Genomic DNA, 26,987 nt, shown 5'->3' with positions numbered 1-26,987 from the left:
TATAAAAGATAACAGTATACAACTAAGCAGTATAATAAATATACACCTCACGGTGCATAAAAAAGATCTAAGGCTTCCAACAGTTTACTGTGGGAGCCACAGCAGTAAGGCGTCGTCTGCTGCTGCTCTGTCACACTCAAAGCCTCGTCTTTGAACTGCCCTAATGAGGACAGTAGTTATCACTTAAATAGACAAGCAATTAGCTCAGGAATAAGTGTGTCATTGTAAATGCAGTTATTGCATTGCCTGCCGGTGGTGGACTTTAGCCCGGAACACACTATTAGTGTGTATATGACACTTTTAACCCACTTGCTGAGAACCTCATCTAACCCTTGGTGGTTGCTCCTCTTTTTTCATCTGCCCTTTGGTTCCTGGGCTGGGAGGAGTTAGGTGACCATCTGACCTCAGGTCCTGTTTCAGAGGAGTGGAAGGAGCGGGGAGACTCTAGTGGAGGGAAGCTCTGTGGCCTTCTTGTTCCCGCTTGAACACAGTTATGACAACTTCCAAGTGAGGGCACTTCACTGTGTGTCGTACTGCATTTGTGTGGGTTTCTGTGCTTTGTCCTTGAGTTGATGTGTCTGTCCTCTTACACCAGCTCTAGAAGACAGCCTCCCCTGCAAACACAGAAACCAAACCAGCAGTATGTGTTTCACAAAGCGAGGCCCAGTGCATGGAGCCTGGGATCCCGAGTACTGAATCGTGCTGCTACTCGTGTGGCCTCCGGCGGGCGAGTCCCTTCCCCTACCTGGGCTGCAGCTGCCTCGTCTGTAGGGTGAGGGGGGCTGGACTGGATGACCTGTAGGCTTCTGCCAGATCTGACGCTCCAGCCAGGACACACATCGTCAAGAAATCCTGGGAGAAGGAAGAGAATTTGTTCTCATTTTTTCCATTGTTTGTCTAAGTAATTGCAGCTGAGCATTTGTTAGAGTGGTGTGGGGTCTATCACCACACTGCCTCTTCCACACTGTGGTTTCTCTGGGTAACGAGAGAAAGATGCTGGGCTTTTTGCCTGCCTGGTGCTTACCAGAGAAAGGCAGGGGGGGGGGCGCGGATGCATACCTACTGGGCTGCCCTGTAAGTGGTGCGTTGTTTTCCTATCGACTCTATTATCACGTGGAATGTACAGCCCCTTCCCCAGCCACCCTGTGGGGTTGAGCTCAAAACCAAAAGCAGGGCAGGACAAAGGAAGGCAGAAGTGGCTGTATGTACAGAAAAGAGCTTACAGGGTCTGGTATTTGCTCGAAACGTTCTGGGACTCAAGTAAAGCAAAATGGAACAAACTCATTTTTTAAAACTGGTCCTTGAATGGTATTAATGTCCCAGGTCTCTCATTTCTCCAAATGCAAGATGCCTGGGCAGCAAGTAGGGCTGGATGGAACTGGGGTGAAGCAGGTGAGGCACCTGCCCAATACTGAGAGTGAGCGTCAACTCGAAAGTTTCACCCGAGGCGCTTACTCTCCTCACCCCGGGCCCAGCCACATTGGGCAGCGTAAACACTGTCTTTCGTTTTGGTCTTAACTTGAAAAGTGGATTAAGAAGCTGCAAACCCAGCTGAAGTTTGCAGCTGTTTGAACAGTTCTCTTTTGTTAGCGGCACACAGCTGAGGAGGAAATTAACAGCGAGGAATTCACATTTGGCAAAAAGCAAAATATGAAAGCCCAACGGTTGATTTCCTAATGGACAAGGTCATTTTCCTCTGCAGAGCCTTTGGTTGCCAGAGGAACCATTTGCAGGGTCCCAAAGCATTTAGGATCAGTCGCCTCTGTCGGTGTCAGCCTAGTCCACTGATCTGGAGCAGGATGTGAAAATCTCTGTGGGTAGTTTCAGCTTTAATCCACTGAAGCCACAGGTCAAGGACTGAGAGAGAAATCAGGGCCCGTGGATTGCGGATTGAGCCCTAACTTTTGGAGAAGGCCCTGCACTTACTCAAAGCAGCCAGCGCTCCAGTATTCCTCTACCGCTCGCAGGGGCAGAACAGCCTAGCGAACAGCCAAGAAGGGGTCTGTCTTCTGAGCCATCGCGCCCACCCTGCTGCCTTGGGAATGCAGTGCCACACACAGGGCAGCAACTGTCAGCTTTTCACCTGCAGACTCTCTCTCCTTCGTGTTACAGGAATCTGCAAATCGTTGAAATGAGTGGATGTGTTACAAAGGTGAGCTGAAACCAGGACAGCCAAGATGAACAAAATTAAAAGCCCAAAGGGACTTGCTGACCTAGAAATTCCTCGTCCCTGTGCTTTCCGCACATGCCTCTCCTTTCTCCCATAGACCCAAGGATGAGAAGAAGGGCTCGAACCTGATGAAATAATGTGGCTTTTGCCTCCCTGCCCTCCGCGGATGCTTAGAGAACCCCCCAAGACCCCTCACCCCTCACGCCTGCCCCCCAGGCCCTTAGATGCTGGGTTCTCTGCTGGGTTTCTCCCAAGGGCTGCATCCACTGCCTGGAAATGTACAGGATGCTGTGCGGCGATTTACCCAAAGGACGCATGGTATTTGCATGTAATTTCCCTCTGCACGCTGGGCCACCCTCCCCATATCGTTTATTCAAGTTAAAAGCATTTTTATGGCTCTCTCCATGGCAGTCACTTCTGGATTTTTCCTTTTGTCTGTGATGTCTTCTCCCTCACGTCCTCTCACTGGCCCACATCTCTGGCAAGGAAGCCAAGTGGTGCCAAGGAAGGACCACAGAGGAATGCAGGACTGGCTGCCCAGAGGTGCTGCTCCAAGGGTTTGGCGGCTTAGCTCCCCTTTGCCTGGACACCGGCTGAAGGTCTCATTTCCCAAACTGTAACACTATGTGATTACATAGAAAGTGGGACTCTAACTCAATTAGTTCACAGAAAGTCTCTTTGATCTAGAATTTCTCTGAACTACCCCCATCCCTTTCTCTTCTGCCTCATGACCCTAGGCAGCTGGGAATTGCTTCTTTTTTTAACGGAGCCTTGATTCACTTACTGCTTCTTGGCAATAGCCAGTGGGGGCCGGGCTATTTTACAGGTGAGGAAACAGCTCAGCCCAAAGGTACACAACTGGTTAGGGTCTTGATTTGTCCAACTCAAAGCACAGTGCTTTTTCTCTGCCTTGTTTTTTCAACTGTAAAATAGAGGTGTTATTATAATAGCACATACTTCATAGGGTTGCTGTGAGGGATGAATGCTTTGGTATGTGTACAAGCGTTAAAAATACGGCCCAGCACATACTGTTCAATAAATGTCTGCTAATGTTATTGTTCTGTGCCTTGTTTTTCTTTACTGTTCCAAGCATTGGATTCATGACTCATTCGTGGGAGGTGCGACTTAGTTATAGGCTTGGGGAGTGTTATCCAAGATGGGGAATGAACCTCCTTCCCGGGCTCAGTGGAGGCTGAGGTGGTATCAGGACAGATCTTTGCAAACAACAAGACTGAGTGGCCCGATCCAGCCACGTCCTCGCCTGGCTCTGGCTGGGAAGAAACCCTCAGAGACAAAGAAACCCCTAAAGGGGATGGTACTCCCTTTACAAAACGCTGAGAGCAAGAAGAACAAAAGCTTCTGAACAGAGCCCAGGATTATGAGGCAACATTTTCCTCTGTGATGTGCCGAAGGCCTTCTGTTTTGAAGCGGTCCAAGATTCTCCCTGACTTGTAGCTTACCTTTCTTTTCTCCAGCAATTACAAGGTAGGACCTGTGTGTGGTGAGAGGTGTGTCAAGGAGGACACCAGTTCCCTCCCAAGGGTATGTCTGAAAGTGGTTAGGGCCGGGGGCTCGATGGAGTGAGGGCTCTGAACTCTGCCAGAGAGCTCTTGTGCGTGGGGGAGAATGTCCATCAATTGTCTGAGCCTGGAACTCATCCTGAAGCTCAGGCCTCCTCAGCGTCAGTCAATATAAGTGACAGAGATGTGGTCCTGCCATCCTGGGCCCTTGGAGAAAACCAAGGCAATTGGGCGTGGGTACCTTTAACTCCAGGTCTGTTTGGTACTGCCGAAAAGAGGCTGATGAAAAATGCAAAATGTAATCAAGAAAAAGCTCGACTCTATAAAATGGCTTTACAAACCTAGTCAAGGGGACCAGGCATTCGAGCTATATTTTAAACATTGTTGAAGAGTTGTGAAGTCATGTTCTAGCAGTTGAATTTTTTGCTGATCAGCCCACTCTCTCAGGAAAACAACAACACACCAGACCCACAAATAAAATAAAAGGTTTAAAACACAAGTGTCTGTAATTAAGCTTTGGAATGACGTCTTGTGCCTGTGCAAGCTCCCCACTGTTTGGTGTGTGTTTTCAAGAGGAGTCCCCGGTCTGCTGCATTCACCTGAGTTGACTCTCTTGGAACCAGTCCATCCACAATTTCCAAAAGGTTCAATCAGAGGTTGATGGTCTCCTAACTTCAGGGCTACGTGCGCCGGCCAAAGGACCCATAAACAGACAGCAGCTATAGAGTTCAGCGCTTTGGAAGGAGCTACGTAAGAGGGATGGCGACATCTTCCTAGTCGGTCACCAGCACTGACTCATCTCCCCAACCCCTGGGAGATGGGATTGGCACAGCACTTTGGGGTTGAGGCGCCGGGGGCGTGAGAGTCGCCAATGCCACGTAACTCTCTGCTCCCGAGCCCCCCGAACTGCCACAGCTCAGGGGCTGTGAGCGCCCCTCTGCGGGGTTTGTGACCGTCGGCTTTGCAGATACCGAGCGGTGGGGCTGGACGAGGCCGCTTTCCGATGTTTGGGACAACGGGACGCGAACTCCGGCCGGGCCTCGCGGGCCGCAGAGCCGCGGCGGCGGCGCGGTAATCTGAGCCGGGACGAGCAGGCTCGGCTGGGCCACGCGCCTCGGCCCCGGGCCCCCGCCCCGCCGTCCCACCGCCCCGCCGCTCCGCCGCATCCGGCCGCCCATTGGCTGGCGCCGCGCGGCCGCTCCCGCCCCGCCACGCCATTGGCCGTGGCCGCCGCGGTCCCCGCACGGAGCCGCCGCTGACATCACGCGGCCTGAGGCGGCGGCGCCCCCGGCCCACCCGCAGCCCCCCTCGCAGAGGCGCCGCCGCGGGGCCCGGCGGAGGATGGTGCGCGGCGCGCCGGGGGCTCCCCGCCGCCAGAGCCGCAGCGCCGAGGCCGAGGCCGAGCCGGCCGCGGCGGGCAGCCGACCCCCGCTCCGGGCGCGGGGCGAGCGGCTGCGGTGAGGCGCCGAGGGCGGCGCGGGCGCAGCGGCCATGGGCGCCCTGACAAGCCGGCAGCACGCGGGCGTGGAGGAGGTGGACATCCCGTCCAATTCCGTGTACCGCTACCCGCCCAAGTCCGGTGAGGGCGCGCGCCGCACGGGCTGGGGAGGAGGGCGCGCCGCCCCAGGGCCGGGGCTCCTGGGCACCGAGCGGCACACGTCGCTGCAGAGCGAGCTTGGAGGGAGGGAGGTCAGGGAGGAGGCGAGCAGGGGTGCTTGCGGGGCCCTGGCGGGGTCGCCGCCGTGGCCAGCAGGACGTGAGCGGCCTGCGCGCAGGCTGTCCTGTGACAGACGTGTGCTGGGGGCACTGCGGCTCCCGGGGGGCGGGGTACCCAGGGCGCAGGCGGGTCCCGGCCCCCCGCAGCCCCTCGCCCGTCCCCTTTCTTCCCACCTGGGGCCCCCTTTCCCTTGGGGTGCCGAGGGCTGGATGAGCGGGCTTGGCATCCGAAACAGGCACCTTTGCTAGGTGCTGGCCCTGGTCGGCGCATCCAGGCCTCAGAGACGGACGGCACAGGTTTGAATTAGTTTTCTCAGGGGAAAGCCTTCACCACCTGCTGGAGGAGGGAGGCCGAAATTGTGTTTTCAGTGCTGGTGCTTTTCAAGAGGCTGTCAGAAGAAGAGTGTTGAACAGAAATGTTTGGGGATCCAAGTGTCAGTCACCTGGGCTGACCCTTTGCCAGAGTAGCTGCAAGGCTGGATTTTGGAATGAGGCTAGTTCTGGGGCAGGGCGCAGGTATTTAACATATAGAAAAGTATTATATTTGTTCTCAGAATCATTAAAAAGAAGTGTCATGTCTCCAGCCTCTGGGTTGTGGCATAGGCGTTGGAGATGGAGGATTTTGACAGCAGAGAGAGGTTCAGAAGTGAATCTGAGCACCAGCCAATTCTGAGCTGCTGGTGCATGACCTAACTCTCTGCTCTTTGTTTTTCATTGCTTTTCTCAAGACTTCTGGGGACCCATGACTACCACCTTCTCTTTGGCATAGGATCTGATGAGGATTTGGCTGATCCTGGAGAGGTGTCAGAATTGGACAGTAGAATAAAGACATGCTAATGAGATGAGCTGGTTTCTCAGCAGTGTGTCCAGTTTGTGCCAGGTGAACGCAGAGACCAGACAATGAACCTGCACCCCTGCAGAGTGTCCGCCAGGGCTGTGTTTCTCACTGCTTCTGTGCCAAAGAATGAATCCTTGCAGAGCTGCATATGCTTAAGAGCCGTTTTAGAACAGTCTGAGATAAGCTACAGCTCATTCGTGTTTTAATCAAGCTCTAGTTGATTATGCTGATCTGAAACCAGTGGTAAAGGAAGCATGTGTTTTGCTTTGTAATAGATGAAAATATGCACAAGTGTTTGTGAATTTTTTCCCCCCTGCAATCACTTAGCCTTTATTGATCAAAATATGGAGCATGTTTTGCTGAGCTCGGAGTTCTCAGTAGAGTTTGCTGCCGCAGAAGAATATCCACCCTCCCTCAAGTATGGGGATTAGCGTAGGTGAATCTCTGGAAGGCTATTCCCCAAAGGATGTTAATACAAGTATGAGTCTTGGATGATAATGAAAGGATAATGGATCAAACTAAAACTTTTCTTAACCAGCACACTCAATACCTACAACTTTAAGTAATTGTTTCCACTCTACCAATCTTTTTAAAGTTTTATCTAATTGTAACTCATTCTTAATCAGAAATTTTGTATGAGAGAAATCTTTGCATCAGGTGGACCCATTTATTTATGTTGAAGGTAAAACACAGAAAATAGGAGTCAGAACGTGCATGTCCCAGCCAGCAAACCTTTGTGGACTTGAAAATTGGGTGACCTTGCATATATGCACTAGCCTAGAGGCGTCTCTCACCCTTCAGCTGGTTTTTAAGTTGGCCTAACGCTTTATGGGATTATAGTGTTTTAGACCTGAAAGGAACCTTTGAGAAAGGTTGGCCTCTAAGACCCACTTATTTTGCTGGTAAGAAAATGGAGGCCCAGAGAAATGAGTTGGGCCAGCGTGACCCAGCAAGTAATACTCTTACTAAACCATCAGCCTCTGCCTTTCCCAACGAATTAGATTTTGAACTTGTCCTTGCTGATCTGTGGAATGGAGGGTATTCTGCGTCAGAACTGAAACAAAACTCAGAGGCCTGTCCCTGTTGAGGAATCAAACTGGGTTGATTTTGAGAAGTCTCCTTATCTTGAGACTGGTATAGAACAAAGGAAACAGCAGAGTCAGCTTTCTTAGGTGACGGACACTGGAAAGTCTCTGAAACTCTGCTGCCTGTGGAATAGTTGTTCCAGAAAACAACACTGTCATCTGTCCCTGGAATGATAGTCTCAGTGCCCTGCAGAAACCGCTTTTCATTTTTTTATATTTTTTAAAGGAAGCCCTTCATTTTGTATATACATTGAACTGGAAACATTGAAAAATTATCGAGAATAGCTGATTTCATGTTGGAACTTGGGTTTGTAACCTATTATTGTTTTGTAGCCTTTTCAAATAGAAATATGTGAAAATGAATTAGCCTAAATTATTTAGAATTGTTTATTTTTGGAATAACTAATGTGGTCAACCTGGTTCAAAGTTTAAAAGAATGAAAAGACATCCTGGGAAAGTCTTGCTCTCACTTCAGTCCGGCCTCCCAGTTCTCCTAACTCCCCACACACCTCCCAGGCCTACGGAACAGCTTTTGGTTTCTTGCAGTTTCTTGTGTACACACAAGCATAGCATGCTGGTTAGACTGTTCTGTACCTTGTTTTTTTCACTTCCAGAGATATTGGAGATGTCTTGGGATTATGTCCATATTTGTGAGGGTTTTGATTATTTTTTAACAATTCAATAATATTTCTTTGTATACACATGCCTTTTTTTTTAACATAGTCTCCTGTTGATGAATATTTGGGAGTTTTTTCAATCTTTTACTGTTGCAAACAATGCAGCAATAATTAATGTTATACATATGTTCTTAGGTGATTTTTAGATTTGTCAATAAGTACATGAATGCTAATCATTTAAGTGACAGAAAGTATGGTGGGGGTTCATTTCTCTATACTATTTCCTCATTAGCATAGAAAGCTATTTATAGAACTATTCTGCATTTGATTTGGCCTTGGTCATTCCTGAGTTAGAAGCCATACATGCTATTAAATCCTTCCCTAAGATTTTTGCTTCTTTAAAAGCCCACAGTCATTTGTTTAGCGAAGATACGGTTTTGCTGAGGAGGTGGTTTTTAATGCATGCATGCCCATCTTTGAAAGGGGTATGGACATTGATAAAAGTCATTAGGCCTATTTTCTCTACCCAGGAAGAAATCGGCATGCTATAAAGACCATTTAATTGCATTATAATTCAGTACCTGATAAATCTAGTTCATTTCCTGCTACATATTTGAGCAAATTGAAAAATAGGAGTAATTCATTTTGCTTAAGTGTTAAGAGGTAAACCAATCATAAAAATTCAGAAGGGTCATCAGAGTGCTGAGCAGCTAACATCACCATTCTCCACACTTTTGTTACGTTCAAGAGTACACATATGCTTGTCAAGGGGGTCTGTCCTATGGCAAAAGCAGTTTTTAAAGCATGGGTAATAAGCCGTTGCCTGTCAGATAGTTGTAAACGTTTCTCTTAGCTTTTCAGAGCTTCAATTTAATATTAGTTTTGAAATCGGGGACTTAAAAATATGGAATTTACTACGTAATAGGGTTATTCGGTTCTGCCCCAGTTTGATTGAGACGTTAAGTGGGTTCCTGAAATTCATAGTAAATGCATTTAATACCAGGACAAAAACTAGATGTTGCTCTGTTTAATGATGAAGTCATCCAGGTCAAGAGTTCAAATGCTACTATTATTTTTTAAACACTTGAAATGTGGTGATTCTGTTACTTTCAAAAACTCCAGTATTTTTGCCTTATTTGTACTTTACTTCATTGAGAGCAGACTGATTTCTTTCACCTTTTGATTTTTGTCTTCAGGTTTAGGGCCTTTGATTTTCTTGTATGATGGTGGTTGTTTTCTTTTGTTCTTCAGCATCTCTTTTCTCTTTCTGTTTATTATCACGAATGCGCCTTATGGGGCACCTGCTATATCGTGCTTTGTGCTGTGCACCAGTATATAGATTCTGATTTGTGCCCAGTGATTTTGATGCTTATGGCAGGTGGTGGGCTAGATGCCCTCGGATCAACTTTGCTATTCATGATGTGGGTCACAGAAGGGAGTATTAACAAAACAAGCTATTTGGTGGCTGTGTGAATCCAGGTTCTCCAGAGAAACTGTGTGTGTGTGTGTGTGTGTGTATTTTTAAGGCATTTGTTCATGTGATTGTGGGGGCTGGCAAGTCCGAAATTTGTAGGGCAGGCTGGCACACCAGCTACTCAGACAGGAGTCAGTGTTGTGGTCTTGAATCTAAAATCTGTAGGGCAGGCTGTAGGGCAGGCTGGAAACTCAGGCAGGATGTCTACGTTACAGACTTGAGGCAGAATTCCTTCTTCAGGGAACATCAGTTTTTGCACTTACGGCCTTCGCGTGATTGGATGAAGCCCACCCACATTATCAAGGGGTTATCGCTTACTTAAAGCCAGTTGATTGTAGATGTCAGTCCATCTACAATTAACCTCATAGCAACATCTGGACTAGTGTGTACCCGAGGCTAGTGGCATAGTCTAGCCATGTTGACATGTAACAGTGTAAAGCCATAGTGGCTTCCTAGTTTAACTAATTGTTCTTACTAAGTAAATTCTAAGCTCAAAGTTTTAGTCGCTGAGAGAATGCTTGTGCTGTGAAAATACACTTTTTTTTTTAATCTAAAAATTGCGGTCTTTAAAATCATTATTTTAAAATGATGCTACTTCTAAAATTTCAGAGCGTATCATCTAGTGCCAGAGACAGAATGCATGCATATACGGATAAATAAGAATATAGAATATACCATGAGCAAGTGGGATATATTTCAGGAATGCAAGGTTGGCATAATGTCTGAAAAAATCAATGTTAATACACCATATAAGTGTATAGAATAAAGGAAAAAACAATACATCATCTCAGTAGAGGCAGACAGAGCATTTGACAAAATCCAACACCCATCAATGATAAAAACTCTCACCAGACTAGGAATAGAAAAGAACTTCCTCGACCTGATAAAGGGCATCTATGAAAAGCCCACAGCTAGCATCATACTTAATGGTGAAGTACAAAATGCTTTCCTGCTAAGGTTAGGAACAAGGTGAGGATGTCTGCTTTTGCCATTCAATATTGACTGGGGATTCTAACGAGTATAATTAGGCAAAACAAACCCTTTTTAAGCAACTTTTAAGGCATCCGCATTGTAAGGGAAGAAGTAAAACTGTATTCACAGGTGACATAATCTTGTATGTAGAAAACACCAAGGGCTTTTCTGCCCGCTCCCCCTCCCCCCAGCACCGCTCCAGCTGCCTCACGCTCGCTCCTGGCTCTTGCTAAGCAGCGCTGCCGTTGTCTCCTTCCAGCTGCCATCACGATCATCTACCCCGACGCATCAGCCATGATGAGATGTTCTCCGGGAGATCGAGGACAGGCTGTGCCTGGAGGTGGAGGGGAGGATGGTCAGGAAGACAGAGGGGGGCACTGATGACTCGCTCACTGGTGGAAGTGCCTCCCCAGCAGGCCCTGAGGGGAGTCACTGGTGTTATTGTCATGAACCATCATTTGCAGGACACCCGCTTCACAGAAGAAGCCTACAAGAAGTACATTGAGGATGACATGAAATCAATCAAGGGAAACTTGAAGAACAGAGACCAGGGGCTACAGAGCAAATCTAGCACATCCTTCCTAATTTCAAAAACTACCAGTTCTGGGGCAGCCGGTTAGCTCAGTTGGTTAGAGTGCGGTGCTCTTAACAAGGTTGCTGGTTCGATCCCCACATGGGCCACTGTGAGCTGCACCCTCCACAACTAGATTGAAACAACTACTTGACTTGGAGCTGATGGGTCCTGAAAAGAAAAACACTTAAAATAAATAAAAAGGTAAAAAAAAAAAAAAAAAAAACTACCAGTTTTTAATTGGTGAAAACATGAATCCAGATGGCCTGGCTGCTCTGCTGGACCACCATGAGGGCGGTGTGACCCCCATATGATTCTCCTTATGGATGGTTTAGAAATGGAAAAATGCTAACACAGTTGACCATTGGGATCCATCACCTGTCATCATAACTGGCTGCTGCTTTACATCCACACTCCAGGACTAGGACAGACGGGACTGATGTCACCTTGAGCTCTGCACTTATCTTGACCTTCATTTACTTGAAGCGGAAGCGTTGTTTTTAAGAAAAACGTCGTGTAGATTGTCTGAAAACAAAATACATTTAAACTCATTGGAGAGAATGCCTCTGAGTTTAATACTTATTTATTTATTTAAATTTTTTTTTAAGTGTGTTTTTCCAGGGCCCATCAGCTCCAAGTCAAGTAGTTGTTTCAATCTAGTTGTGGAGGGTGCCGCTCACAGGGGCCCATGTGGGGATCGAACCGACAACCTTGTTGTTAAGAGCACTGCGCTCTAACCAACTGAGCTACCCGGCCAGCCCAGTTTAATACGTGTTTAAATCCATCCTGTGTAGCGTTCCTGGAGACGCTAGGGCCTGGTAGACCACTACTATAAAGTGTAAGACTGTCTGCAGATAATTTCTACAGTGAAAACTACTTCTAGGACTGGAATATAAAAACAAGGACCAAAGAAGTCTTAATTCGGAGTTGAAGTGAAGAGAAAGACCATGCTCACAGCCAACATTTGAAGTGGATTCCTTAGACGTTTCATCACCTGCAAACGGTAGTAGCGAACTCTGGAAGAGATTACCAAAAGAATAAAAAGAGACTAACACAATTGGAAGCAAAGTATTATCTGAGCTTCTTTATCAGCTATCATTAGGACCAAGTTCTAGAGAAATCTAGACGTCTCCTGGAATTGTGTAATAAGTTTTTGTTAAAATCCCTGGAAACGGGGTTGCCAAACTGACTCATCCGCCACCTTGTTTGTATGACTTTAAGGTGATGTTTACATTTTTAAATAGTTGGTGAAAATCAAAATAGCTTACGGGATATGAAACGTGAAATCTAAAAGAAAAGAAAAGAAAACACCAAGAATTCCATGCAAAAAACCTAATAGAACTAATAAACGAGTTAGGAAGGTCGCAGATACAAGAAAACATATAAAAATCAAGTGTCCTTTTGTATAGAAGCAGTAACCTGAAAACAATTCCATTCCCATAACATGAAAAAGAATAAAATTCATAGGAATAAATTTAACATAAGAAGTATAAGACTTGTACAGTGAAAATTCTAAAATATTGCCAAGATTGATGCTTTAAGAAAGTTTAAAAAGATCCAACTAAATAGACATTTTATGTTCATGGATTGGAAGACTCAATATTGTCAAAATGCCGGTGTTCTCCAAACCGACCTAAAGATTGAGTACATTCCTATAAAAATCCCAACAGACTTTTTTGAAGAAATTGAACAGCTCATCTTAAAATTTATATGGACATGCAGACGACCTAGAAAAATGGAAAAAAATTCACACCAAAACGTATACACAAATATGTATTCATAGCAGCGTTCTTCACAATAGCTAAAAGGTGGAAATAACTCAAATGTCCATCACTTGATGAATTAAACAACTAATAAGTGAAATGTAGTAAATCCATACAATGGAATATTCTTTGGCAATAAAAAGGGATGAAGTATTGATATTGGCTACCACATGGATGAACCTTGTATTAATGCTAAGTGAAAGAAACCAGATGCAAAAGGCCCTATATTGTATAATCCCATTTATAAGAAATGTCCGGAAGAGACAAATCCATAGAAATATAAAGTAGATTAGTGATTGCCACTGGCTGGGGGGGGGGGATGGAAATGAGGAGTGACTGCTAATGGGTTTGTTTTTAGGGTAATGAAAATGTTCTAAAATTAGATAGTGGTGAATAGTTGCATAACTCTGTGAATATACTAAAATACCTTTGGATTGTATACTTTCAATAGGTGCTACTATGGTATGTGAATTACATCTCAATAAAGCTCTTTTAAAAATGGACCATAGACCTCCACACAAAAGCTAAAACCATAAAACCACTAAAAGAAGATATGAGATAAAATATTTGATTCAAATTGGGCAGAGTTCTTTGATACAATACCAAAAGCGTAATCCATAAAAGAAAGAACTGATAAATTGGATTTCTTCAAAATTGAAAAAGTTGCTGCTTCCAAAGACAATAATAATATTAAGATGAAAAGACAAGCCACCTCTGAAAGAAAATATTTGCAGATCACGTAGGTAAGGAACTTATATTCAGAATATCAAGAACTTTTACAATATTAAGAAGACAAACAACCCAATTTAAAGATGGACAAAAGAGTTGACTAGACATATCACCAAAGAAGATGTAAGAATGAGTAATAAGCACATGGAAAAAGTTAGGGAGATACAATTACAACCACAATGAATTAATACTTCACAACCACTAGGATGGCTCAAATACAAAGACAACATCAAGTGTTGGTGAGATGCAGAGCAGTTGTGATCCTTACGTGTTGCTGATGGGAATGTAAAATGGTACAGCCACTTTGGAAAAGAGTTTGGCAGTTTCTTGAAAAGATGAACAAATTTATCTTATGATCCAACAGTTCCACTTCTGTGAATCTATCCAAAAGAAAAGAAGACGCGCGTGCCCACAGAGGCCTGTGCCAGTGTCCATAGCAGCGCTGCTCCTAATAGTCAGAAAACTGGAAACAACCCAGATGTCCATCAGCGGGGGAGTGGATGAACAAAATGAGGAGGATTTATGCAATGAAGTGCTAGTCAGTAATTCAGGGGGATGAACTGCATGTCACACAACGTGAATGAGCGTCAGAAACCTCACGCTAAGTGAAAAGCGGAGTGGAAGACTAGTCGGAGTCCATTTATATGAAATGGCCAGAAAAGGCAACTTTACACAGATAGAAAGCAGAGCACCGTTTGCCTAAGGCTGGGATGGGAGTGAGAATTAGCTGTAAACAGACATGAGGGAACATTTTGGGGGGGGGAATGTTTTCAACTGGATGGTGTTGGTAGTAACCCGAATCATTGAAGTGTGCAGTGGATGAATTCTGTGCTATGTATATTATACCTCAATAAATCTGTTTGAAAAAAAAGCAGTGCAGAGGGGTTTGTGCCAATTGAATAAAAGAGAGAGAAGAGCTGGATCACGAAGGGTAGGGTTCTTGGGAGCAAATGCGTCTGAAGGCAGGACTCTCGGATAGTGCAGTGCGGACAGTCCAGCAGTAATGGCCAGTGTTCTCGGTGGACTTAGAGAATGGTGAGTAGGTGAGTTCTAGAGAGGTAGTGAGAAGTAACATTTGGGAGGTGGGAGCAGTCAGACTGAGAGGAACTGAACCGTGTCCTGAGAAAAATTTCTCTCGGAGGTATAGGTTGGGGGGGAGAGGCCTGGACACGCAGAGGTTTGCTAGGGAACTATTATTACCTGATAGCCTCCTGGAATCGAACTGGAAAAGGCTAGGTCTGGATGAGGATACTTTGCACAAAGCACACGTTCAGGGTTTCCATAGCTTTCATGGCTCTGACATTTTCAGCTTGGGTGACCAGAGAAATGAGGCGCCATTGACAGAATTGGGAATCGGGGGCAGAAACTGCTTTTACAGCTAGTCCCAAAGGTCAGCTGGGGCTTTCCTGCTCCTGAGGATGGAGGCAAATTAGAAATCTACCTCGTCTTCAGAATCGCAGAGTATAGACTTCTCATGAGCCCGGCCAGGTTTCGGTGGGTTCCCAGCTGACCCGGGCTGTGACCATGTGGACTCCTGAGCACCAGCTGTCTGTCTTTGCCCTCCTACAGATGTGACATCAGGCCATTCTTCACTTTCCATTCCCATGATGTATTCAAATTGTAGGTTCTACTAGAGACTTGAGGAGGGTGGTGAAGTTGGGGCTTACATCGTAGAAACACAACTAAAGAAATAAGCGTCGTTAGCCTGAGCTGCACTGCAGGTAGGAGTTGCACTGGCTCCTAAGCTCACCAACCCCAGCCTTTCTCTGGCTCAGTGTCTCTTCCCTCCTACCTCTCCTTTCTTTGACTCTTCGAGTCACTCTTCCATCTGGGAAGAAAACCAAGTTACAAAGCAGTTTGAGCTCCATCAGCAGGCAACCACAGCGCCCTTGGTGTGACTTTCCAAATCTGTGTAGCTTATTAAGGTGTATTCCAAAAAAAGAGTATGCCTTCGCATAGAGGAGTTCTGGTGCCGTTGCTTAAGATGACAGGCTCTTTATTCCACCTTCCTCCAGAGGAAAAGGTTATTCATGGCGTTTCAAGCAAAAACAGGCTATCTAGGTGAAAAGATAGGGCAGGCGGTTAAAGATTTGGACTGAAATTCCAAAGAAAGAGCCGAGACAAAGGTTTGGGAGTTGAGACTGAGAAGGAGAAGCCAATGTATATTAATTGCCCACGGGGCCCAGCCAACTGCACACGCCTTGATCCCAACAACAATCCTTTGAAAGGGGTATTATTACCTCCATTTTGCAAATAAAGAAATCAAAGCTCAAAAAAATTAATTTGTTCTAGGTCTCACCGCTGGTAGATGGCAACATCAAGATCAAATCCAGCTCTGTTTTAAGTCAAGGCTTTTGCTTTGATTCTATGGCTGGGGGAGGAGGGGAGAGAGAGAGAGACTAAAGAGAGGATTGAACTTGCAGACACGTCCGTGTTTATGGCCTGGGCGAAAAAGTGCAGCAAGTGAAAGGTGGGAAGAGACTCAAAACTGTGAGAGGTTTCGGAAGCCAAGGAAAAAAGAGCCTCACAAATGAGCACTGAAGTCTGCTGAGCGTTCCTAAGGTGGATGAGGTGTGAGAAAAGACTGACGGCCTGGTTGGTGATCCAGAGAAGCTTCCGTAGAGTGATGGAGACTGTTGTAAAGATCTGAGGATGTGGAATGGGAGCAGACAGAAGATGGATGGATGGATGCACGGATGGATGGACGGATGGATGGCAGGCGAGTGGGTGGATATTAAGTTGTGGGAGATGGAACTGTTTTTCGTATTTGTTTTTTAAGTTGGGGATGGAGAATATGCTTATAGAATGAAGCAGGTAAGATGCCACTGAAGAGAGAGGAACAGAAATTTTGAGGAAAAGGATGGTTGTTGATGAGCTCTCTAGGAGGTAGAGGCAATTGGGAATGGGAACTCAGGTGAAGAATGTAACCTGGGAGTGGGGAAAGGAGGAATACCTTCTTGAGCCTGAAGAATATGTGGATGGGAATACACGGAAGCCATAAGGGGCTGAAACTTTTGTGATGGAGGAGGGTTTTGAGGGAGCGCCACAAAGTAGAAGGAAGGTGGGTAGAGGGGTCCGGGCTGGGGACTTGGGAATGTGGGAAGGTTTGGATCCATTGATGTGTGCCTTGCTCTGAATACTGCAAAGCAACAGTTGTTAAACTCCACTGTACTGCTTCAGAATAGAACAGAGTCCGGATCTAGGCATAAAAATAGCATTTCACATTAGCAGGGCAAATGGAATATTCAGGAAATGGTGCTAGTAAAGTTTCCGATTTGGGGAGGGGAGCTTAAACCCTTACCTACACAGTCTGCAAGGACATGTTCCAGATGTAGAAACAATCAAATGGCAAAAATCAATCAACCAATCAATCAGTGAGTCAGGGCCCTCAGGGGGAATGTAGTGTGATCGTCAATGGCACACACAGGCTCTGGCATAAAAATCACTGGCTTTGGGGCCTGATGCTGCCTCTTCTCAGCTGTGTGACCTTGGACAAATTACTTAAATTCTCTGTGCATTTATTTCCTCTTCTGTAAAATGAAAAGTTTAATAACATCTACCTTACAGGGTTGTTGTGCGGAAGAGCCTGTGGAGTGCAGTTCAGGGCGGGTATGGAGTAAGCCCTGCATACGAGCTTCTCCTGTAGTCAGTGAGGACGATGAGGTCAGACCACAAGTACAGATGTGGAAAGATGCCTTCAGTACATCAGGCAAAACAAACAACTTGCAGATCAGTGTGCGTAACTTCCCAGTTAAGTGGAAAGACAAAGCAAAATAGAAAGCCTGAATATGTATGCTGACATATGTATAGAAAAATCTGGAAGACCACACATCAGTTGTGAATAGTGGAGTTACTTCTCATGGACTAGAGTTGGGTTATCACTTTTTAAATTACATACGTCTATGTATTCAGTTTTTTTTGCAAAAGACATGCATTGGGTAATTTTTTAAATAAATAAAAACGTGAATAACCAAAGCAGTGCTGTAGCATTAGAATCGAGTTGAATGGTCAGAGATGTTAAAAAAATTTTTTGTTTTTACTTTTCTTTTTCTATTTGTGACCTAGAGCTCAAAGTATGTTATACAATCTAATATTATATTAATTGCAGGTATACAACATAATGATTAGACATTTATTTACCTTAAGAAGTGATCCTCCCTGATAAGTCTAATACCCAGCCAACACCATCCATAGTTATTACAATATTATTGACTATATTCCCTGTGCTGTACTTTACATCCCCGTGACTGTTTTTATAACTGGCAATTTGAATTTCTTAATTCCTTTCATCTTTTTTTGCTCATTCCTGAATATCAAACTCGTATTTGTGTTGGTCATTCTGGGCCATACTTTATAGAGATTTTTCCTTGATATTTATTTTCACTGTGGTAAAAAAAAAACACATAACATTAAATCTTAACTTTTTTTTTTTTTTAATTGGGGAAGGGGAACAGGACTTTATTGGGGAACAGTGTGTACTTCCAGGCCTTTTTTCCAAGTCAAATTGTCCTTTCAGTCTTAGTTGTGGAGGGCGCAGCTCAGCTCCAGGTCCAGTTGCCGTTTCTAGTTGCAGGGGGCACAGCCCACCATCCCTTGGGGGAGTCGAGGAATCAAACTGGCAACCTTGTGGTTGAGAGCCCACTGGCCCATGTGGGACTCGAACCGGCAGCCTTCGGAGTTAGGAGCATGGAGCTCTAACCGCCTGAGCCACTGGGCCAGCCCCCAAAATCTTAACTTTTTAAGTGTACAGTTCAGTAGTGTTAAGATCACTAGAATTTTTTTTCTTGCAAAACTGAAAATCTATACCCATTAAACACGAATTTCCCCTTCCTCCCACTCATACCTTATGTGTTAAATATAATTTTGGAGATGTGTGTATGATGTGTCTTCCCTTTTTTCCCACTTTATTGAGATCTAATTGACATATACACTGTGTAAGCTTAAGGTGTACAAGCTGATGATTTGATATCTGTATGTCTTGCAAAATAATCGCCACAAGATGTGTCTTCTTAAAACCCCCAAAGAATCCTGAATATGAGTTTTGGTTAAGAAATTATGGCGAATAATGGAGAACTTGCACTTTATCTACTCATCATGTATGTCTTTTCCTATTAGCAAGTAGGCAAAGAAAGTATTTTAGGGGAGTTCTTTTTGCCCTGCCATTTCTGATGTTAGAGCGCAGTTCACGCTAAGTAGTAAGAATGTGCACAAACTGCCCAAAAGGCATTTTTCTCTGGGGCTGTTAGTGTGTTTGGTGTTAGTGTCTGCTGACGTGGTAGCCGTGCGAGACTCCACTGATTTGTCCCTCCAGACAGCTGTACCTGGGCTGCAGAGGGTGGATTCAATCTTTGTCACTGCCGTGCTTCCCGGAAATAAGACCGAGCCAGACCATCAGCTCTGATGCGTCTTTTGGAGCAAAAATTAATATAAGACCCAGTCTTATTTTACTATAAGACTCAGTCATATAATTAATATAATATAATATAATATAATATAATATAATATAATATAATATAATGCCGGGTCTTACATTAATTTTTGCTCCAAAAGACGCTTTAGAACTGATTGTCCAGCTAGGTCTTATTTTCGGGGAAACACGGTAGTCTAATTGGGGCAAGTTATAGGAGGGCTCCATTTCCAAGAGAGGAAAAGCAGAATTTTGGTTAAGTTTATTTTTCCTTTTAGCCGATGAGGCCTTCGTACTTTAAGTGCACCAAGGGAGATCAGCTTTACAAAGGGACTTGGCATTGACCCTTCTACCGAAATGAAAAATCCTTTTCTCATCTGTGAATATTGACCCGAATTTTAGTCTTTTTATATTTGTGCTCTGGATTTTTAATGCGAGGCAAAACTACAATTAACTCTACACTGCTTTCTTGGTAATTACTTTTAATATTATGGCAAAAAAGGGAGCATTTCCAATAGAATCCTGTCAGCTTCTTAACCCGTTAGCCCCCCAAGCCATTAGTGGTCTTCTCTTGCTAGGATCCTGTGAGCTGACTCTCGGTGGATTTCATTGTCCCCACATCCATCACCTGACTACTCACTGTGTCCCACTGGACTCAACCTGTACAACTCCAGACACCATACCTGCTTCTTCCTATTCTTGATTCATGGCTTGGGCAAGCCATCCAGCAATGTAAAGTCTTTAACTTTTTGAATTTCACCTAATGTATAATAAATCTGTAATTTTTAATGCATAGAAAATTTACTAAGGGCCCACAGTAAATGACTTACATTATTTGAGATGGCTGTTGCTATTCAAGGCATGTAGGCACCTCCCCTCTCTATAAATTATACACTTGGAAAATAAGGCTAGTAAGTGCTGGATGTAAATAATTGATAATTAAGCTTTCCTAAATGACGAATTGCACAGTTGTATCACTGCAGATGGCTGCTCGTTGTGTTTTTAAGTTTTGATGGGTAACTGTCGAATTCTTCTGATAGCATTGATTTTGGCTGCAGTTATTTGCAATTCTTTTCTTGCTTGTTGTTTAATTAAAGAATTGCCTCACTTTGTAGTGAGTGATGTTATCCGCGTTGTTTTGTTTGAGATGTATTTCTAGACTAGAGTTCTATGTGTGGAAAATCCAAAATTGAATATTTGGCTCAGTTTTTTTGTTAGAATTTTCTTCTCTGTCTTCCTTCCTATGGCTTCGTCACAGGCTGGAAGTGCTGAATCTCTCTCTTTTTTTTTTTTTTTTTTGAGTTTGCCATAAACCTTCAACAAAAATTGAAACGATGTAGGGAGTTTAATCTGCATCCTCACTCTGTAAGACATAAAGAAGCCATTCGCCACAAGTTGTTTTTATTAACCCAAGAATGGGACTGTGTGAGAGTAATAAGGTATGTTACAGTGTGAGCCCACTGTGCACAGCTTACCTTCAAGGCAGAGTCAGATTGTAGGAATTTGGGTGGAGTGATTCGTTTAATTGTCAACGTTGGAAAGTATTCCCAGGTGGAATTGGCAGTATTACCTGAGCCTCCTCTGGTGACTTATCAGTGTCATCGCATCCTGGAGCAGTTCCTCGGTCTGTCTGGATGAGGCTGGTGGGAATTCTGACCTTGACTGCTGATTGCATCTAGTTATTGTAGTGTGGGGCTGAGGGCCTGCCATGACTGGTGTCCCCGCAACCTTGGCCGTTAGCACTGTTACTGAATTTGAGACACTGAGGGTGGGCGTGTGTACGCGCGTGTCTTTCTTTCATAACTCTCAATGGTTATCCAATTGAACTCCATAATCTGTGTGGTAATTGGTAGGTAAAGTCAGAGACAGCTGCATTATTTACATTTGTATTTTCCTATTAATCATTTTGAAGCAAATATGAAAAATGAAGAGCCTTCATCGTAGGGGGTTATGGAGGCATACACGTGGTATCAGTGGTGCTGAGACTTCTGTGTGTAGCTACGAGCTGGCTTATGAAAATCTAGGCAGAGAATTGTATGTGTGTGTGTACACATGCTGATACTTGTGGTTAAGATTCCTGAACACACGTAGGACAGAGAATAACCACTTAAAGTTTAAAGAAAGAAAATCAGGAACAAAATACATGCATATATTTATTACTGTGCATTGTGGGGCCTCTCGTGTCTTGACTGGTGGTATTAGGCAGATCACAGTAAAGATTTGATGAAGAATGTGCAGAGGAAAACAGTGATCTATTTCATGTTTGGCATCTTGGGTTCTCACTGTTATGATTTTACTTATTTTGTGCCGTTGTCCCACATCAAGAGAAGAAAGCTCTCCTGGGGTGAGAAATTGTCCTAATTATTTGTTTCAAGGACTAACGTTTTTCCAAATCGGCACTTTCACTAGGCTTAGTTTAACTGGTCTCCGTTCCATCTTTCTCTCTCTCTAGGAAGCTATTTCGCCAGCCACTTCATCATGGGAGGAGAGAAGTTCGACTCCACTCATCCTGAAGGTTACCTGTTTGGAGAGAACAGCGACCTGAACTTCCTGGGGAACAGACCAGTGGCGGTATGGGTGCAATCTGTTTACTTCCACACGGGGCTAAGTGACCACTTCAAACAGTCATACAAATACATTTGTAATTGCTAGTTCAGCAGCGTTGGTGGCTTGGTCTGAGTTGAGAGGGGCCGTGGCAGCCAGACAGCCCCCTTGCTGGTGGAGCTGTGTCTCCTGGCACTAGAGGCTGAGCTGTGGAAAGGCTACCAGGGTCTGCCCGAGGGTGAGGGCATCTCACAAAATCCTGATCTCTCAGTGATTCGGGTCTCCGCCTAAATGCCACCTCTGCAGACAGCCCTTTCCCAGCCCTGCAGTTTGCCCTCTCTTGCTCTTTTTTCTGCTTCATAGCACCTTGCACCATATAAGCGTTTATTTCTCTGTCTCGCCCTCTGTTTGTTAACTGCCTTCCCCTCTGGAATGTAAATTTCATAGGGCAAGGACTATTTTTACTGTTGCTCTCCTGCACCTAGAACAAAGCCTGATCTGTAATGATAGCCCTTAATAAAGATTTGTTGAATGAATGGCTGGAAAGTTTCCCTTGATATGTGAGTTGATATTAGACTATGTCTCTCTCAGTTCATTCAACTCATTCCATAAACTTTTACGGGACATTTTCTCTGCACCCAGCATGAGGCTTTGTAATAAGAGCTGCCATGTGGCTCTTGATTGGCTACTGTGTGCTAAGGAAGGTCCTAGAGACCTTTCAGACTTTATTCCTATTCTTCATAAATACCCACCTGACAGAGGATTTATTATTCTTTTTGTATTTTTGTTTTGTTTTCTTTTTTTCGGTTTCTTTCTTTTCTTGGAGAATTTATTATTAATCCCATTTTGTAAGTGAGAGAACTGAGGTTCTAAGAGATGTAGCGTGGTAATAGTGAGCATTTACAGCGTACATACTGCGTGCCAGGCACTGTTCTAATAAGCCTTTTACATAAAAATTTCCCAAAGTCACGTAGCTAGGTCTGCCAGGCCACAGATCAATGACCTGTCTTTCCACTGCTTCTCGTTGCTTCAAAATATCATACCTTCCTCTAGAAGTTCTCAGTTTAGTGGGGCAGACAAAACATATGCACAGGAAATGTTTAAACAGCAATAAAGTTCTGAAGTCATTGGATTCTGTACAAACTGAGACTGGGATTGGGGAATGGCGAGGGCGGAATACCTCGTTGCTGGAGTTAGAAGAGGTGGGGGGGCATTTATTGAGGCTTTGGAGAATGGCTGGGTTTTCACCAGCCGGGTGGGAAAAGGGCTTTCTAGGAGTGAAGCGCAGGCCTAAAAGCACTCCCGTTTTTGTTGAATCAGCCAGCACTTACTGAGAGCAAACACCATGTACCAGGTACTGTGCTAGGCGCTGGGGATACAAAGCTGAAATGAGCATGGTTTTTTCCTCTCTGGAACAAACAAGGAAACCAGTCTGACGGGAGTGGACATTTCCTGATGGCGAAAAACAATTGGAAAGGTAGGTGGGGGCTCCCTTCCCTCGAGAGGTTTTGACTTTCTTCTATTGGCTATGGGGAATATTGACAGTTTTAGGCAGATAAGTGACCTGGAGAAATTGGTTGGGTTTTTTCGTTTGTTTTTTCCCCAGGAAGATTAATCTGGTGATGTCTTCCATCTTGAGCTTTAATTATTAAAAAACAATTTTGTTGTTGTTAGGTGTCTTGTTTTCTTTTCTCTCTGTAGTGACCCTCTTCTAATTCTTTGCCAACTTTTCAAAATACCAGTTCCTTTCTGCTTCAAATTACGTTATGCCAGATAATACTTGTCAAATGCCTGCTCTTTGGTTTTGCTATGACGACCTTAGCAATTAGAGTAGAAAGATCTTTTTTCTGTGACAGAGCCAGGTAAGATTTTTTCCTCACGCACAGAGGGCAGCTCACACTTGGAAATGGTCCTTTCTTCTTCCATGGACTTCCATTTACATCAGTTTCTTCCTTTCTTTTTTCTTTTCTCTGGTGTTAGAATAGTTTTTTGTTTGTTTGTTTGGTTGGTTTTTCAGTTTTGTTTTTACCTTTGACCTTCTCAGGCCATAAAGATGATTTTTAAACGGGTCAGTGCTTCTTTAGGTTTCATTTTGAGGTTTCTGCTGGCTGACAAACTTTCCCAATTTAATTGCTGTGTTTACATCTCTCTGTGAGCCTGTGAATGAGCTCTTCCTGAAGCTCTGGACAGCAGCCTTGACCTTGAGCTGGAAGCTTTTTCCCAAAGGAGCATCAACATTGGCCTTTTTGTTGTTTTTTTATGTAGTAATCGTTACATAGGCTTCACGTTGTACAGAGCAGATGTTTTCAAAAGACATAATTTCATGTTAAGAAAGCGAATCAAAGTGATTTCAAATAGGTAGATAGAAACAGAGTAGGCAGAACGAATGTAGTACGTTTCCCTATTCTCTCCCCATGTGTTATTTAATAATAATAATAATAGCTGACATGTACCGAACACTCACTGTTTGCCTGGCTAGGTGTTCTAAGCTCTTCAGACGTGTTATCTCATTTTTGTCCTCGACACCCTAAAGAGGACGGTTCTCATGTGACAGGTGAGGAACAGGAGGCACGAAGAACTTAAAGATTGCAGAGCCCTCAGTGATTGAATCAGAATTTGACCTCAAACGTCCAGCTCCAGAGCCATTTCTGCTGTCAGGGCAGGTGGGCTCCGGAACTGGCCCACGTCCTGGCTGTGGCTCTGTCTGAGCAGACCAAGTGCAGTTCGTCAGAGTCGGAGCGATGTCTAAAAGTAGACGGAGTGGCGACGACATGTTCTCTTGGCGTCCCTCTTGAGACAGTGCTCTTGGTGTGTAATTCCATCTGTGGGTCTGACCTCTGCCTTTGCCATCATCGCCCATCCCGCTTGTTAGGGGAAGGCCCAGTGATTGGAGGTGGACTCGCAGCTTGAGTTCTGCCGAAGTGACTTCTACTCTCTAGTAACATGTCTCCGGTATCAGTAAATGAGCGTCAAGTTGCAGGGCAAACAGAACAGCCTTTTTTTTTTCTTTTTTTTTTATTGGGGAATATTGGGGAACAGTGTGTTTCTCCAGGGCCCATCAGCTCCAAGTTGTCGTCCTTCAATCTAGTTGTGGAGGGCGCAGCTCAGCTCCAAGCCCAGTCGTCATTTTCAGTCTTTAGTTGCAGGGGGCACAGCCCACCATCCCATGCAGGAATTGAACCGGCAACCTTGTTGTTGAGAGCTCGTGCTCTAACCAACTGAGCCATCCGGCTGCCTGAGAACAGCCTTTTAAAGCCATCCAGCAGCTCTGCTTCCCAGAGAGAATGAAGATGGGGGTGGAATATGTTGAAATAAATTGTTATGTAAAATAGAAACGCCATAGACTTCCTGGCCTCTGGGACTTGTGGTATTTCCTGGCATTTCTGAATGATCGGAATCATTCGATGGAGCTATTATTCCACCTGTAGTTCTTACTGCAGCACTACTGAGCTAGATAATCAATCCCTGAGAGTCACATTTATTGTCAAGACTTAAGGGTCACATTCAAAAACCTAGAGTATGTGTACACACAGAGATGGTTGAAGAGAGGATGGAGTCAAGATTTCAATTTTTTTTTTTTTTTACGTCTTACCATTAAACTCTTTGCAACCTTGGGGAATCTATTGGTCAGGTTCTCAAATTACCCAGTTGGAACGTGGAGATAGTTCTGACTTCAGAGGAATATAATGCTTGAAAAATGCCATGACACTGCTGGATGGAAAAGCCTGGCGCGGTGTTAGCTATACCCACTAACCCTTGAGGTTGGCTATATCTGCAGCTACTGAGAGTTCTTGGGGGGAGAGAATAGTCACTGGTTTTTCAGTAACTGCTCTAAGTGGTGACCAGGACTTCTGCGGGCCTTCCTGCTCTGGTCCCTGTGTGGGGGAGCCATGACCACTGTGTTTGTACCTCCCAGTTATTAAATGTCGAATGGAGACCACCCGTTCCCTTCCAGAGTGATGGGAGAGCTGGGGCTGAGTTTTCACTCCTTTATTGCGTCAGATCTTGTTTTGTAGGTAAATGAATGCTAAAACTCAAAGCTATTTCGAGGCTCGGTGAACTTGGATTGTCAAAGAATCAAGTGATACTTTGACTCTCCCCAAGTTCAGATTTCTTCTCTCTGGAGGAAAGTAGTGGAGTTTTAGTCACATCCTAACACTGCATCACCTTGTGTGTCCCGTCGCTGGGCCCCACCGACACATTGCTCCCTCCTCGAGCTCTCTGCAGCCAGGGCTGCACAGCTGGCCTTTAGAACCAAGCTGCACACAGGAGGGCTTTTCTCTTTCCTCTAAGAGAAGTAGGCCTAGAAGTTGTACTTAAACCCAGTTTCTGTACATTGAAACCTTTTATTCACATGTGTGCAGGGAGAGCGAGTGATTTTAAGGAAATTGACTGCATATCCACTTGCGAAGTAGAGTTTTGCACAGAGAGAGCTTTGTGTCCGTCGTCGTGCTGTTCATTCGTTCTGTGAATCAAATGTTTATGAGTCGTGCACTGTGCTATTGGGAACGCACTGATGAGAAGCTTTGGCCCTGAGGCGCTTGCAGTGTGGGGGTAGGCAGATTGCCCCCGACTGATGGATTGTGGTGAGTTCTATGGGAGAGGCTGGGCACCCATTCTGAGAGATGAGCCCTTGAGCTTGGAGGGATGGGCAGGATTTCCTAGGCGGAGATAGGGAGGAGGGTCCTCAAGGCGGAATGAACAAGCGACATGAGGAAGTCCAACAATGCACAAATGCATGTTGCGTGTCTCCTCCACGCTAACGTTCTGCTGCGACACTCATTTACTTTCGACACCAGATGTGTGGGTTTTCTGCTCGTTGGGAGGGAATCGTTAAATAAATTACAGTGTGTCTATCCTAGGAACTGGTATTCAGCCAAAACTTAGGTAGATCTGTATCCTGTGGCCAGTACCACATCATTTACTGCAAAAAGCATGATGCTATATACGGGGGGGGGGGGGGGGGGGGGGGCAAAGAAATGTACGCAAGTGGACACTTTGGTCAACATTGCTCAAGCAGCAGTTCGCCATAATTGGAAGTGTCTGGACGCTGATGGGAACCACTTTGAGCACCTCTTGTCTTTGCAGAAGTCAAACGTGACTTGTATTCATCTTTTGGTATCGGTATATATTGAGTATATATATTTTAATCATTTTTTCCTTTCTTAAAATGTGTATACATTTTTTTGGCACTCCGTATCATGTAGAGTCTGATTTCATTCCTGATCAAACTAACTGCATATGTCTGTGCTTGTGTATTTGTATTTAGAGGTGCACAAAAATACATAAGAGGACATCACATTTTAACCTGTCGTAGGAGTAACTCTTGGGGGTACATATTCTTGTTGTTTGAATTTTCCCCAGTGAACACGTTTTTCATTTTCATTTTTTAATTAAACACATTTTTGCATTATTTTAAAATTTTTAAATTAGTTTTGGGGGTACAAAATAACATAATGATTAGACATTTTTTACACCCCTCACAAAATGATAATCCCAACAAGTCTACTACCCATCTGACACTGTGCATAGCTATTCCAATACAATTAAACGCATTTTAATTTTCTTAACAAATAGAGAA

General features: G+C 44.6%; 1 protein-coding gene across 4 annotated transcripts in view; it reads left to right on the top strand.

The window, feature by feature from the left end:
• The first annotated feature begins 5,052 nt into the window (after window positions 1-5,052).
• Window positions 5,053-26,987, top strand: part of RNF157 (ring finger protein 157) — a 66,082-nt gene continuing 44,147 nt past the window's right edge. For 2 of the 4 annotated variants that reach the window (XM_074320777.1, XM_019745567.2), the window contains exons 1-2: window positions 5,053-5,269; window positions 21,315-21,433. In XM_074320777.1, the coding sequence (XP_074176878.1) occupies window positions 5,182-5,269; window positions 21,315-21,433 (207 nt within the window). In that variant the 5' untranslated portion in view covers window positions 5,053-5,181. The remainder of the gene's footprint in view (window positions 5,270-21,314; window positions 21,434-26,987) is intronic. The other 2 variants (XM_019745566.2, XM_019745569.2) reach the window with 1 other exon arrangement.

This window comes from Rhinolophus sinicus, linkage group LG15 (assembly GCF_036562045.2).
Source record: "Rhinolophus sinicus isolate RSC01 linkage group LG15, ASM3656204v1, whole genome shotgun sequence".
Taxonomy (NCBI): domain Eukaryota; kingdom Metazoa; phylum Chordata; class Mammalia; order Chiroptera; family Rhinolophidae; genus Rhinolophus; species Rhinolophus sinicus.
This window is presented reverse-complemented; position numbering and strand designations above follow the sequence as displayed.